The sequence below is a fragment of the Fusarium verticillioides genome, chromosome 2 (assembly GCF_000149555.1).
Source record: "Fusarium verticillioides 7600 chromosome 2, whole genome shotgun sequence".
NCBI classification, from domain to species: Eukaryota; Fungi; Ascomycota; class Sordariomycetes; order Hypocreales; family Nectriaceae; genus Fusarium; species Fusarium verticillioides.
The window spans coordinates 173,059-186,579 of NC_031676.1; the positions used below are offsets into that span (position 1 = coordinate 173,059).

The 13,521-nt window shown below is 49.5% G+C and overlaps 6 protein-coding genes across 6 annotated transcripts; 5 read left to right on the plus strand and 1 right to left on the minus strand.

Moving 5' to 3' along the window:
- Nucleotide 1: 1 nt before the first annotated feature.
- FVEG_05862 (hypothetical protein) lies at nt 2–1,126 on the plus strand (the record flags this gene model as incomplete). Its single annotated transcript, XM_018894098.1, has 3 exons — nt 2–214; nt 260–910; nt 971–1,126. The coding sequence occupies 3 exons, from the start codon at nt 2–4 to the stop codon at nt 1,124–1,126; spliced, it is 1,020 nt and encodes a 339-aa protein (XP_018751087.1).
- A 252-nt stretch (nt 1,127–1,378) lies between these two features.
- On the minus strand, nt 1,379–4,218 carry FVEG_05863 (hypothetical protein; the record flags this gene model as incomplete). The annotated part of the gene is made up of 2 exons (XM_018894099.1): nt 1,379–2,872; nt 2,918–4,218. The coding sequence occupies 2 exons, from the start codon at nt 4,216–4,218 to the stop codon at nt 1,438–1,440; spliced, it is 2,736 nt and encodes a 911-aa protein (XP_018751088.1). The 3' UTR covers nt 1,379–1,437.
- A 776-nt stretch (nt 4,219–4,994) lies between these two features.
- Nucleotides 4,995–5,838, plus strand: FVEG_05864 (hypothetical protein; the record flags this gene model as incomplete). Its single annotated transcript, XM_018894100.1, has 3 exons — nt 4,995–5,230; nt 5,275–5,491; nt 5,542–5,838. 3 exons carry the CDS (start codon nt 4,995–4,997, stop codon nt 5,836–5,838), a joined length of 750 nt encoding a protein of 249 aa, XP_018751089.1.
- Nucleotides 5,839–6,669: 831 nt separating this feature from the next.
- On the plus strand, nt 6,670–8,924 carry FVEG_15742 (hypothetical protein; the record flags this gene model as incomplete). Its single annotated transcript, XM_018904938.1, has 6 exons — nt 6,670–6,951; nt 6,999–7,124; nt 7,171–7,254; nt 7,301–7,815; nt 7,874–8,074; nt 8,123–8,924. The coding sequence occupies 6 exons, from the start codon at nt 6,670–6,672 to the stop codon at nt 8,922–8,924; spliced, it is 2,010 nt and encodes a 669-aa protein (XP_018751090.1).
- Nucleotides 8,925–9,293: 369 nt separating this feature from the next.
- FVEG_15743 (hypothetical protein) lies at nt 9,294–10,119 on the plus strand (the record flags this gene model as incomplete). The annotated part of the gene is made up of 2 exons (XM_018904939.1): nt 9,294–9,471; nt 9,608–10,119. 2 exons carry the CDS (start codon nt 9,294–9,296, stop codon nt 10,117–10,119), a joined length of 690 nt encoding a protein of 229 aa, XP_018751091.1.
- Nucleotides 10,120–11,925: 1,806 nt separating this feature from the next.
- FVEG_05866 (hypothetical protein) lies at nt 11,926–12,994 on the plus strand (the record flags this gene model as incomplete). Its single annotated transcript, XM_018894101.1, has 2 exons — nt 11,926–12,191; nt 12,478–12,994. The coding sequence occupies 2 exons, from the start codon at nt 11,926–11,928 to the stop codon at nt 12,992–12,994; spliced, it is 783 nt and encodes a 260-aa protein (XP_018751092.1).
- Nucleotides 12,995–13,521: the final 527 nt, after the last annotated feature.

A 13,521-nucleotide genomic window follows, 5' to 3' on the forward strand; every position in this document is an offset into this window, starting at 1 on the left:
CATGAATACTCTACACAAAGCGTTCTTCTCGATCTTTATGATACTATGGGGTATCCTCATGTTCGTCAACGTGGCTAGTATCTCGGGCAGGACAGCAAGGACATTTGGACGGCTTCGCTTCTGGTCAATCATCCCTCTCTGGCTGTATGGACCCTTGGTGGTATTGAATCCATGGTGGAGGCTGGGGCATTTAGACAGAGGACGTCAATTTCTTGTGAGTATTCCAGCTAATTCGCGACATGTGTATTAACGGTTGTAGGGCATTTGGTTGACAATATGGCCTCTCGTCAGCGCAATAATTGCGACAACATGCAAGAGTCAAGGATCTCTCGGCTCATGGAACTCATCGCAACGAAGTCGCGGTTGCTTTTACATCTTGTGTGTCGACTGGGCCATAATTCTCTTCTTAATTGTGGAAGTCTGCCGGGACCCGATACCTACAGGATCAAAAGACTGGACGTTCGGAGCTAGTCTTGGGAAGATCATGACCATGTTCACAATCATTCTTCTCGCTGGTCAAGACGTTCTGTTGTTTCCCCTCGCCGCGTTCCCTCGCTTCATCAGCGTCCCAGTGATCGTACTCAGACGATGTTTCCTCCCAATACAACATAAACCGGTCAAGCGCTGGCCGCATGAGATCAATCAACTGTTATCGCAGAAGCCTCCAGGTGGAGAGAGGTCCCTAGCCATCATGCTACAAAACGACGATATTGCTGAGCGAGTCGCAAGCCACCTTCACTACGACGACATGGTGAACTTGTCGCTCACATCCAAATTGATGCGCACCACAATCTTCTATCCATCGATGGATCCAGACTCTCGCCGAGACCGAATAGAGTCGCTATGCGTAGCATCGTGTATCAAAGGGAAGAAGAGCGAATGCTGGTCATGCGAACGCGTGATCTGCGACGTAAGTTCAATCCGCACTTCTCGTTAGGTACTCAATGCTAACATGATCGTAGACCTGTAGAGCCCCGAAACAACGAATACGATCGTCCCGGATAAAAGATCATTTTTCGCATTGCTACGCTGTTTGTACAATGTGCTACCTGATTTCCGCTCCTGGCGGTGCAGCTCCCTTCAATGCGAAATGGAACATGCAAGATCTCGAGATGCAGCATATTAATTGTTGTTCTTTCCGGGAGCCGCAATGGGAAGACGGTGATTCATTCCTTTGTCAATACTGTATCAAGCTCGATGGGGCGAAACTCACGGAGATGAGGGAGAAGAGGGATGAGTTTTATCTCAGCAGAACATTGCCGAGAAATGTCGATTGCGCGATATGTATGTGGCCTATAGGGAAAAGGTCTACTCGGTGGTGGTTTTGTGGGAAGGGAAAACATGAGTGCCACTGGGCGGGTCATCATACATAGTATATGACTCAATGTATATGATTGATGTAGATTCGTGTATATGATAGATGTAGATTGCTATGCTTCATCCTCCACAACCACCACATCCTCCATCGCCACCATCACCGCCACCACAACTTGACACGCACCCACTTCCACAGGTATCACCAGCCATTCCTGGAGATCCTGCTGCACATCCCGCTGCTATCGCGCCACAAGCGAAAGGACCTGCACCGCATCCTCCTCCGCCGCCATCATCAGACGTGTTTGCACCCACATCGATCTTAGTTGCTCTCCAATCCCTAAACTTCTCATACTCGACAAGTCGTAAGGGCTGAGCGAGGAAGGCCCAGTCGGCAACAAAGTATTGATGGTAAGCGCCTTTCTCAAAGTGGTGACTGAATGGTTGTGCGCGATGGATACCGCCGAGCTTGAGTCTATCCATGGTCTCGTCCTCATGGTTGGTGAGCCATCTTGTTGATGCTTGGAATTGACTAGATTTTGCCATGGCAACCGCAGTCGTGAGGAGGACATCTTGGCCGAGTAGCACTGTGATGCGGTTCTTGAACCACTCCGTATCTGTCATGACGCCTGGGTTTGCTCGCTTCTCTGCTGACTTGCCGATCGAAGGCTGTGTATTGGCGGGATACAATTGCCGGCCTCGGGCAAGATGCAGAGACGCGATGGACCAAGAGTCAAATGGGAATGCGAGAACATGTTTTCCAATGTTGCAGTCGCCACAGTTCCCGGGATACCGATCATATGCTTCGGTACAATCCCATGGAAAGACATCCTGGTATGGATAAATTGGTCCTTCCAGGCAAGCCCAATCTGTCCAGTATTCGGCGAGTGTATCGACAATGTCAGAGTCATCGTGGCGTCCATAGCGAAACTTGAGGAGGTATTCTTCTGTCAGACCATTTGGAACGTCGTATTTCGAGAATGCCCGTGTAGGAACATGTGAGCCGGGTCGACATACAAAGCTCATCAAGTACAGTGGCATTGGTTGGCCTACCGTCGTCTTGGAGGCAAAGAGAGGACCGAATATGTCGCGGTCAATCAATTTGTCACAGAATGCCTGGCAATTGTTGTCGCGGTAATGCCATTTGAGCTGGACCTCTGGATCGAGAAGATGAGCAGTGATTCTCGAGATATACGCCTGCACCCTCGATGCGAGGTATTCTTTGACGTGTAGAAGCAGACGTTTGGTGCCCTGTTCAAGCATAGTTTCTTGCTCTGCAAAAGTCAATCCGTCTTGGGCCAGACAATTGGATTCGTGTATGAAGGCGTCGATAAGCTCATCCTCAATCCCGGACTCGAAGAAGTCGCAAAAGGCACCCCCGACGACTTGCTTCATGAAGGCTTTATATCGCTTTGGGTGTCGTGGTCTATCCTGGATGTAGAGAAGGCGATCTCTCTCGCCTGTGAGAAGAAGGGATTTGGTGATGTTTTCGGGGGGATCACGGATAACTTGTAATGAAGGCGGATCTCGACTGGTGACAAGGACGCCACCCATGGTACTGAGCTGTCAGTTTCTGTTGTGAATGATGAATCGAGCAACTTACTTTGCGACGCCATTTTCGATGATTAGAGGGCCAAAGCGAAGACTCATGTGAACGTTCCCATACGGGTACTTCTCGATCGTCGACCTCAAGTATATGGGAATATTCTCCGGCTCATCAGTGCTGAACCCATAAGAATAGCCATATTCGGGCAGCGAGGTCTCATTGAGATGTCCCAATCGACTTGGTTGCTTCCTGTTTACCGACACTGGTTTTGGCAGCTCGCCTCCTACAGGATCCTTCTTTCGTAATTGAAGGAGACTATCGTTTTTGCCGAACTGTGATCTTGTAGACGCATACTTTGCCTCTGCAAAGAGATCTGTGACTGTGTACAATCCGCAGCCTACACGACCAAGCCCGCCTTTGATGTGGTGGCCGTCGCGCGTAGGATCAATCGGCCACAGCGACCGAAAGCGTCCATCTTGGTCTCGTCGACGAACTGTACTGCAATAGCACAACTTGCGACTGATCTCTGGCGTCAAGGCCGTAGGAAGACAGCATTCTTTGTATTTCTTGGCAAAGCGCATTTGACCATAATGCGTCGCTCGGCAACAGCTTTCGCATATGACAATGCTTTCGTCGCTGGTGTCCTGAAAGGTGCATCCCCGAATTGTCGCCTTGCATTCGGAGCAGAGCTGGGGGACGAATACTGGCTGTTTTAAATCGTCATATGACCAGAGCCGAATTTGAGCAGAAGCAGGTCTTTTCCAGAACGATAGTGCTTTTTCCGGTTCGCGATGCTCAATAATTTTGTCGATGTCGAGGAACTGCGCTGATTGTAGAAGCATGCGGGCTCTTCGTCTAGTTGGGTCTAGTAGCTTGCGCTCGCTGAGCGAGGTTCTTATACCGCCCTTGATGCTGTTGCTCTTTATGTCGGCGAAGATATCCCAGCCACGGTCTCGGAGAACTTCATCGTATGAGGGTGGCGATTTTGTGTCTTTCTTCGCTTTCTTCTCTGGACGTTTGGATCGCTGATTTCTCTTGTTTCGTTCATGAAATTGGCGAGAAATATCGGAAACTGAATCGAGAAACGTATCGTAACCGTAAATAAAATCATCCTCTTCCTCTGGGAGAAAGTCGGACGTGTCTGGACGTGATTGCCAGCGCCCGAATGTCAACAGCAAATAAGGCAGCTCGCGCTCGACTCCTTCCCAGTACATTCTAAGCAATTCGGTTTCCAGCAGATCAGCTGCAGGGCCCAGGCGGGTGCTGGGAATCACAGGCGCATTAGTGATGACGCCGCTGCTGCTGCTGCTGCTGGACGCTGGCACCGAACGCGACAGAAACGCGGGGAGCGAAGGCATCTTGCGATGAGTCTATTCACAGATCGTTACATGATGAAGTTCATTCAGCGACAAAGGTTTTCGAATTGGTGACTGCCATCTCAATCAGGCGGGCAGAACGCCTTGCCTGATGCCTGCCATCTTCAGTGACCGAGACACTGTGACCAGGCGCTGAGGTGGGGGTAGCGGAATTACAGCGCTGCAGCTTCGGTATCGCATCCTACATGGATTTGCAAGGCAGACTTGGCTTCCACACCGACCAGGCTGAGATGATCATCATCTGTGGTTGAGGCGCACTGCTTTGACAGTCAGGAATGATCACATTTGCATCCAGAAAGCCATGATTTATGTGTAAACTCAATACAAGCTTACCTGCCCCCAAATCTCTGGACCCTGGCGATAAATTGCCCGTTCAGGAACGGAGCTTGGCGGGTTGGAATGCCTGCTGCAATGGATCTCGCACTCGATACCCGATCCGGCGCCGTAAATCCGGGAATAGGACCTTGCAGTCTCCTGGCTCTGGTATGTTAAATTGAATAGAACAAGCCTCATGAGCTTGTTTGTTGATGAGATCGATGCTAGTGCAGATCTCTTGTAGCTTTCGGAGAATTGAGGCTTCTTGGAGATGACGACGAAAGCGATAACGAGTCTTATAAATATTGGCGGCGCATGGGACCTTTTCAGGACGTCAGATGAGGATTTATCGACCCGATACATTGACATACCCAACATTTAAGTCGTTGAAGTTTCCAGGTGAAAAGAGAAAGAACTGATTCTCACTTCCCGTTATCGTCGAAATGAAGGTCGTTATCGCAGGATCAACAGGATTTATCGGAAAGGAAGTCGTCCGCCAGGCGCTCCTGCACCCTCAGATCACCTCAGTCGTCACATTATCGCGTCACGACCACGATCTCGCCGAGGACCTTCAAACACCAGAAATTGAATCCAAGCTCACGTCTGTCACTTGTTCCGACTTCAAGAACTACCCGCAATATGTCAAAGATGAGATCTCTGGCGCAGACGCCTGCATATGGTATGTCCGGCCGGCTTCTCCGTGTAACACAACTAACCTTGCAGGCTTATTGGAGTGACACCCGGTAAGTTGAAGCAGTACGATTGGGACCAAGTTCGTATGATCTGCTATGAGTATGCGCTCTACGCCGCCGACACGTTTGCGAAGCTGCCGCGTGAGGGCAACCCGGACCCGTTGCGATTCATCTACGTGAGCGGCTGTAACGCCGAGCGAGATCCTGCAAAGAAGCCATGGATTCTCGGAGACTACTGTCTCCTTCGTGTATGTTCTGAAGCACACTGTCGCCCTGCCTTTGCTAATAGCGCGTCCAGGGCCAGGTAGAGAAACAGATCATTGAGCGCGCGCATCTGTCGGACGGGAGAATGCAGGTCCTCGTTACCAAGTCGGGAATGGTCAACGATCCAGATATGGGTTTCTTGAAGCAAGGGATGCGTTGGTTTGCGCATGCTGTCATCAACATCCCCAATATTGGGAGGTCGGAGTTGGTCGCCGGATTAATTGAACAGTCAATCACTGGGTTCGGTAAGGATACTTTGTCCAATGCTGAAATGGTAGAAATTGGAAAAAAGGCATTAGAGAAGAATGAGATCCTGGTGGCGAAGGCTTGATTGATTGTAGCTTGTATAGTCGGTGCTCGTTAATAATGTCCAGATACCAGTATTACTTCCGTTCTTTGATCAAGACGCGTTATCCATGTGAGCATACACTTGTAACCTTGCAAAAGACGCGGAACCGGGGGATTGTTAGGCAAACATGCGATGGAAACAGACAGTGGCAAGGCCTATTTTTCTATTATTAGTGTGGTTTTGGTGAAAACGCGTCTTTGTCTGGACGCGGTGCCTGGATGAGGACCAAAATTGCTCGCGACTTCTTACTGTCAGTTGAGGCGTATGTTCATGGCAAATTGACAACCAAATGGGAAGAAAAGCACGAGTCGTCTGAACCTAGACATACGGCAATTCACCCTGATCAATATTGAGCCGCTAAAATTAATTTATTTAAGATCATTAATTATTTTGAAATAAATAAATTGACGAATACCTCACGTACTGCGCTGAATTGAAGTGAACTCGCTCCAGCCATTCTCCTACCCTAAGCCTCCAGCATCGTCAATCACGAACGCCACGACGTCACACAGAAATGAGTACCTTAGTTATGCACCCAACTAAACCAACACAATGCACGCCAACATCTTCGCCGACCCGAATTGAGACCTCGCGGAGGAAATGCTCCTCGATCACGCTACTTCTTGGTGTATGATGCACCTGTAGTGGTTGCTACTGTGTCAAATGGATCAACATGACGCCGCGATGCGCGACGCGGCGCATTTGCCATCCCTGACATCATGCGCTAAGGATCTTGGCTACCCGGGGTCCAGACTCCCCGTATGAGCTTATTTCCAGTTTTCGTATTCACTGCGGAAATACTTCATTTGTTTCATGAGTAAGGATTCATGCATTATGGACCAGAATGCTTGTCGAACGAGGCACATTGCTGCCAACCTTGAGCACGGTGCTGATGGTAGCACAACTCTTCGCACGACTGTTCAACATGAACCTCTGCGTCATGGTGCAGACGGGGAACTACAGGAGGATGTCACCTCCAATCCAGCAGAAGTTCAAGACGTTGGCTGGTACGAGGACCAGATAAGACGCGAAGACTATGCCATTGATGGTATAAAGAACGAAGATGTCTGGCTTCTGGTCCGAAGGTTTAATAAAGTGAGTTAACCACTCAGCTGGCGTGTGCATTAGCTGACTAGAAACAGCGTGTCTTTCATCTCAAACATGCCCCGAATCACCCAGAAGATGAGATGGATTTCGAGGTTGCTGAAGAGGAGCAATTCTCACCAAACAAGCTGCGAGCACAAATCGAAAGACTTTACATGGGGGCGGTAAGAGTTCCAACCCCGGGTTATCGAAGAATACTGACAGTCCTAGATACTTAGCTTCATTATGTTCAGGCAACACCTCTCAAGACTCCAATCCTGGAGGGAACCAAGGCGAACATCATGTTTCTGTCTAGTAGGCCAATCCGTTCCTCGTGCAAATACCAACACTGACCATTCAGGTTTATCTCGGTGCATGGTATTTCGACTTCCTCATGCCAACACTGTTGACAGGTTTTATGGCCATCCTGCTCTCTCCCATAATTCGGAATACCCTCTTCCCACCTTGTCCGCCTTCAATAGTCCATTACCAAGGTGGCCACTTGATCAAGCCGGCATCCGGTATTCTGGGCACGGTCGGTACAGCTACAGGTGCCCCAGAGAGCCTCAAAGGTGAGACTCTGGAGAGAGAAGCCAGCAACTTCGCAACAGGCCTTGTGGCTCTGTCTATCAACATATTCGTCGATAAGGATCCACAGCACGACGAGTCACAGAGAGGAGGTGGAAAGACCGTCAACCTTCCGGATCCAAGATCGTTAGCTACTAGGATAGCGACTGCAAAGGATAAGGCAGCTGGAATCGAGAAGCCGTCTTGGGACAAGAGCAAATCGCCTATGCAGGAGCTTATGTGGAGTCAGATGAGACCACTGATGCATTGGATATGCCGCTTCTGCGATATTTGGGAGAGAAGCGCGAAGTGAGTTCGCCGTTCAGACTATATGTCACAGCCACGTCATTCTCTAACCTATGGCCAGTCTCATTGACCCAACTGCACCTTTTCCAAGAGATGCTGCACAGCATCGAATCGTGCAAATACTGCTCCCGCTTGTGCTATTATCGACTTTCACATCCTGTTACATGTTTTACAGAGTTGTTACGTTGGCTCTTGGGGTTGGCTTCTTTGGTAGCATCTTCTTGAGAAACTCTTACGGCTGGCTAAAGCATAATATGGAAAGGTATGTATATTTGAAGATTTAATCCCGATCCTGCTGACAATTTAACAGAACTGTATTCCGTGGAATACCAACAGATTCCCAATTAACAATAGCTCTCCTACGACAGGGTGAACGAAACAAAGCCCCTCTGCCACCATCCCCCGAACCGAAAGGTCCACCTCTCGACAAACCTCTCGTCCTTGATGATGATGCTCTGAGTGCATCAGCTGGTGATCGTCCAGTGGGAGAGTCACCCGAGGAGATTCGAAGAGCGGTTCAGGAAGAACCTGGAGTTGTCCAAGGCACCGGTGGTGACGACCATGAGTACCCTGACCATGAGAGCGGCGGAAAAAGACGCGGCAAAATCTTGGGGGTTGTCAAACCTGTTGTTCAGGCGGCGGCAAAGACAGTCATAGGTGTCAACAAAATCCGAGCAAAGACTGGAACGGTATCAGCTAAGAACCGGGTCGGAGCTGCATCGACCAGGGACGAACCGTCGATTGCTGGACCGGTCGAGTTCACATGCCGCTGGCAGGGAGAAAAGGGATTTGTATATCTCACTACAGACACTGATTCTCCGCGCCTATGCTTTTCGAGAAGATCAGTCGGCGATTCGGATGATTCAAGCTATCACGAGGTACTGCCAACTTGGACCATACCGGTGAATGGAATCACAACGCTGAACAAATATTCTGGATACGGAGCTAAAGCAAAACTTCTTGCTGGATGGGCCTTGGAAAGTGAAATCACAGATGGGTTGGAAATAGTTGAAAGCGATGGGAAGTCCTTTCTAATAACAGCAATGGCTCGGAGAGATCAGCTGTTCAATCGACTTTGTGCTATTGGTGATCAAAAATGGGAAATCTGGTAGGCTGCTTTACTTAAAAAGAGATAGTATTTTTTAACATCGTTCTATACACTGGTTTGTTTCTTCCTTTATCGATAGATTCTGTAAACTTGCAAACCAGACTTCCATTGCCTTTGCGTGGTTTTATTGCGGCTCCTCCGTTCGCCGTTAACGCTGATCTTGGGCAATAGGCTTAAGTAGCCGACACAACGGCTCCGCATCTACAGGGAACGCCTCCTTAAACTTCATATATATAAAGCTTGCTGACGGTGCTTCAGCCCACAATAGGGCACAAAACTCGCAGCATTGGACGGTGAGTACGGCCGACACCGGAGCCGCGACGACCGGGGAATTGCTCGCACCTTCATGACTGGAGTCAGCCACCTCGCTGTGATGGCCGTACGGGTGCACTGGCTTATTCACGGCATGGAAGAGATTGAAGAAGACCATTTGGTGGCGTACAGCATTTCGATTTTGTACTCTACCTCTGTGGGCATCTCGTTCACCACCTCGATTGCCGCGGGATGGGACGATCCAGTTCGTTTCAATGCGAACCATCTTCGCTCCCTACGTAGGTACTCTCCCAGACCTGGAAATGTACATTATCCCGCACACCTATGAACGTGCCACTAGCCTTCAGCCCTACTCCATCAACGACAAATTCGAAGTTGACGGCGATGTTGGCGGTGCCCCTGTCTGATACCTAGAGGAACACGCTGAGCTTCCGGACCTGGACGGCGTGACCTTCAACGATGACCAGCGCAGCGTCATTTCCAGCATCATGCTGCACCCCGAAGTTACCGCTACCGACAAATATACAGCTTTGGGCGAACAAATTCACTGCGGGTTTACAAGCAACCTCGTGCAGCAGCTAGAACATGCCTACAACCAGGGACAAGTCTTAAGCACATCACAGCTATATAACCGACTGGCTACAAAGCATTTCATCACCCAAGGTGGAGTACCGGAGCTGGAAGCCATGCCTATTTTTCTCCAGCACCACGATGAGCATATCACTCCGGTTTTTCTTATGCTCAGTAATGTCGGCACTCGCCAGTCATGGAATCCACCCCCTACTCTAGAGGTGATGCTACAACCAGTCAATGTGATTCTATCTGTATACCTTGATGACACAGACATCCAAACACTGGGTGCTATGCAGGGTTGGATTGGAGGTTGCCCATACAACGTGGGCCACGTCAGAGTCGATAAAGTCTAAAAGTCATCGTCTATCATTGGTATAATTACTACCACGTTTTGGCTGTGGCACAACCTACCCCAAATCTCCGCCATAAACTTCATTGGCATTGAGTGTTAAGACACGCCGCCTTACCGAGTAGCATTTCAGGCTTCAGCAATGAAGAAAAATATCCCGGCCCGTATTTCAATTCATTGTTATGAGTAACCCAAATACCTGTTTATTGATGCTCATGGTGTGATTCAAACGTGCGAGGCAAAGCCCTTACAAACACCATTGGGTGATTGCTGAAGAGATGTGTGTGCATTAGTGGCATATAACAAACCGCAAATGCCATCGACATCCTCGCCAGTTCATAGCAGTGCCATGGCGTAAAGGCAACTCACATAAGGCCTTTCCCACGTGACTTTTTCATTACCTCCAGCCAGTGCCCAACCTCGTTGCTACAGCCTCTCTTCACATTTTATCTTACCACATCCACACGGTTGCTCTTCTCCCTTCACTTCCAACTCAACAAACATATACCGAAATCACCCAACCAATGTATGCTACTTTAGTCCCAAGACGGACCTAAGCCGGCAAACCTCATCTTATCGTTACACGAGCAGAAAAGAATTCAAGGTCGTGAAACACTTGGGCGGCAAACAGCTGGAGCTAACACTTCACTAGCATAGAAAAGCGAACAAAGCGCCACAGGTTTTCAGTTTCGCCTCAACAGAGTTACTCTTCAACTGTTGAGACCTCGTTCTGATGTCATCAGAAATAGAACGTGATCTTGATTATCACCTGGGTAACCTGACCAGGACACTCAGGATACACCCTGATATCAAAGTCCATATATATTATATCTTGCTTGCATGACAAAAGTTCGAAAAAGTTCTTTTGTGGTGATGCACGGTCTCACGCAGCAAGCTCAACTGCAAATAACACACCTGGCTCACAAGTATTCTGATTCATTGTGTGAGCGGTTCTAAGAATCTTTAAACTTTCGCAAAGCTTGACGATTTGAATACAACGCCTTTTGACTACAGCAATGAGATTTGCCAGTAAGTCAAGTAATAGAGTCAGACATAGGTATGAGAGTGCTAATATGGTCAATAGGCATCGATGAGATGATCAATCCTATGAGATGATCAAGGCCAACTACGGGAAATCATTGGTCACCATTACCCGCTACGACAATTCTGAGCTCCTTGACACGGCGCTACAGATGGTTCATGTCCAAGATCTATTTGAACATCGGAGGGGCTTCGGTACCCTGTGTAAGGACCGCCACCACGTCCTTGTCTGAAGACAAAGAAGGTCGTTATAGCTCTTACAAATGCCGACGAGTACTGGGTAAGTCCACGTCTTCTACTTGCCTTCATCTCGCTAACTATTGACTTACAGTTGAACACCAATGAGGAAGCCGTGGCTCGTTCCATCGAAAAAACAAGCAGCCGATATGGCGTTCATCTCTACTGCCCCGGCTTTCACAATACAACTGGGGTAGTGAAGAGGAGATATCTATTTCCAGTATGGGAAATCCCACGGCAGCGGAGCGGTTTGATCAAGATTGCAGCGCCGACAATGGGAAAATTCAACAGGGAAATTCTAAGCCATCATTAAGCTCTCAGAAGTGCATCTGCGATGCGATCACCATATCCTCCACTTCGTCGCACTTGGAAGGTGTCGATCTGAGGGGGGCCATTCCTGTAACCTTGCAGCTCAAGGACAAAAATGATGGAGGCTACCAAGCGGGAGTTCCAAATCCACATGCGGGCGCGGTGAGACCTCCTCTTAGCAAGATAGGCACTGCTGCATTCTTCTGCCACTCGAGCTTCAGAAATGAGTCACAACGGCATTCGTCGCTTACGCCGCGAGGCTCAAAACTGGCCGTTGACTGGTGATGCCACAACCAGGCAAAGAATCAGCCAGTTCTTTACTGGAAAAGGCCTCGATGTTCCACTACCAATAACCTCTAGCCTCCAGAGCGACGAAGCTTTCCCGATGCCAACTACCCCAACTTTCAATCTGCTAGGCGTCGATATCGTCCCAGCCGTGCTTCAACAATGCCTCGGCCTCCTGAGCCGGGACGATGAAGACCGCTTCCAGTAATGCTCGTTTGACATGTTCTTCAGCGTGGCGATAATTTCAGCCCCGGCTGGTTCTAGAAAGCATCATGTCACAGATGTGTTGTTTGCAATCGAGTGTGGGCTGTGGCTGAGAGCTTAAATCAACACAGAGAACTTGGTCCCATATCACTGCGGTGATTACTTCCGTCCTTGGGCTCAGTAAAAGCCATTCCCAGTGCATTATTTCCGCTCCTTCGAACATCCCATGCGACAATATCGAGGAACGAATTTCCGGCGTGGCTCAAGTACTCGCTGGCTCCGTCAGTGTAGCGCACGTGCGGCCCGGAAGATCTAAGAGCACCACAGACCTGTTATTGCCTCAAACTTCCAACGGCTTCAGCCGAGGGTCCCCCGAAGGAGCCAGCGTACTTGGGGCAGCTGCCGCAAGGGGCCCTCAGCTTCGTATCCCAACGTCGGTTCGTGGCTTTGCCCTTCACAAGGAGGCCGGAAAACTCATGTCGCTGCTCCGTGGTCATGCTGTGAAAGAGGACAATGAGCTCGACCTGTCGCCGTGGAAGTTTCACCATTCTCTCTGTTGGTGGACAGCTTGTGCCCTTGGTTATGGGCTAGAGGGCTTCGAACAACTGGATGTTGATAGAGACAACAAAGAATTGAGCAACCTTCATACAAGACTTCAAGGCCACGCGGACGCTGGTCCCTCATGCCCTACGGATGAGGACAGAGCAGACAGTTCCGATTCCGAGGTCGAAATTACAACGAAGAAGACCTTTGAGGAGTTCGCCGCTCTAGTCCAAATCGCCCGAAAGAACATGACCTTATGAGCGGATAGACCCCACAGCTGATGGCTCACATCACGCGCCTCGCATGAATATGACCTTCACTGAGTATGAAGAGCGACAAAAGGCCCAAGGAAAGAAGGTCGAGCTGTGCAATGGCATCAATCGCCTGATGCATGAGGTTGTCCTATGCGCAAACTTTGTGACAGTGACACCAGCTATGGCAGGTTCACAGCCATACAAAAGCTTCAATGCCTGGCCTTGTTCAATGAGGCAACGGCCATGCATCGGTCAGACGGACTCATGGTGTATGGCAACTCCATGCGACCCTTCCTCGCCGTCGGAGGCGAGAAGCAACTCCCGCCAACACTTCTAACCACGGGAGAAACCTACCCAGATGATACCGCGATCAACTGTTTCGGGCAGGATGTCAAGCTTTCTTGGCTATCTTAAAGGCACCGCATCGAAAGTATCCTCTACAAATTACAACTCGGGCCTGAGAGCCAGATTTCAAATTTGAGCATTGGCTCCTCCACCGGCCTTTCATCTCTATAAGCAGCATCGAATGGCAC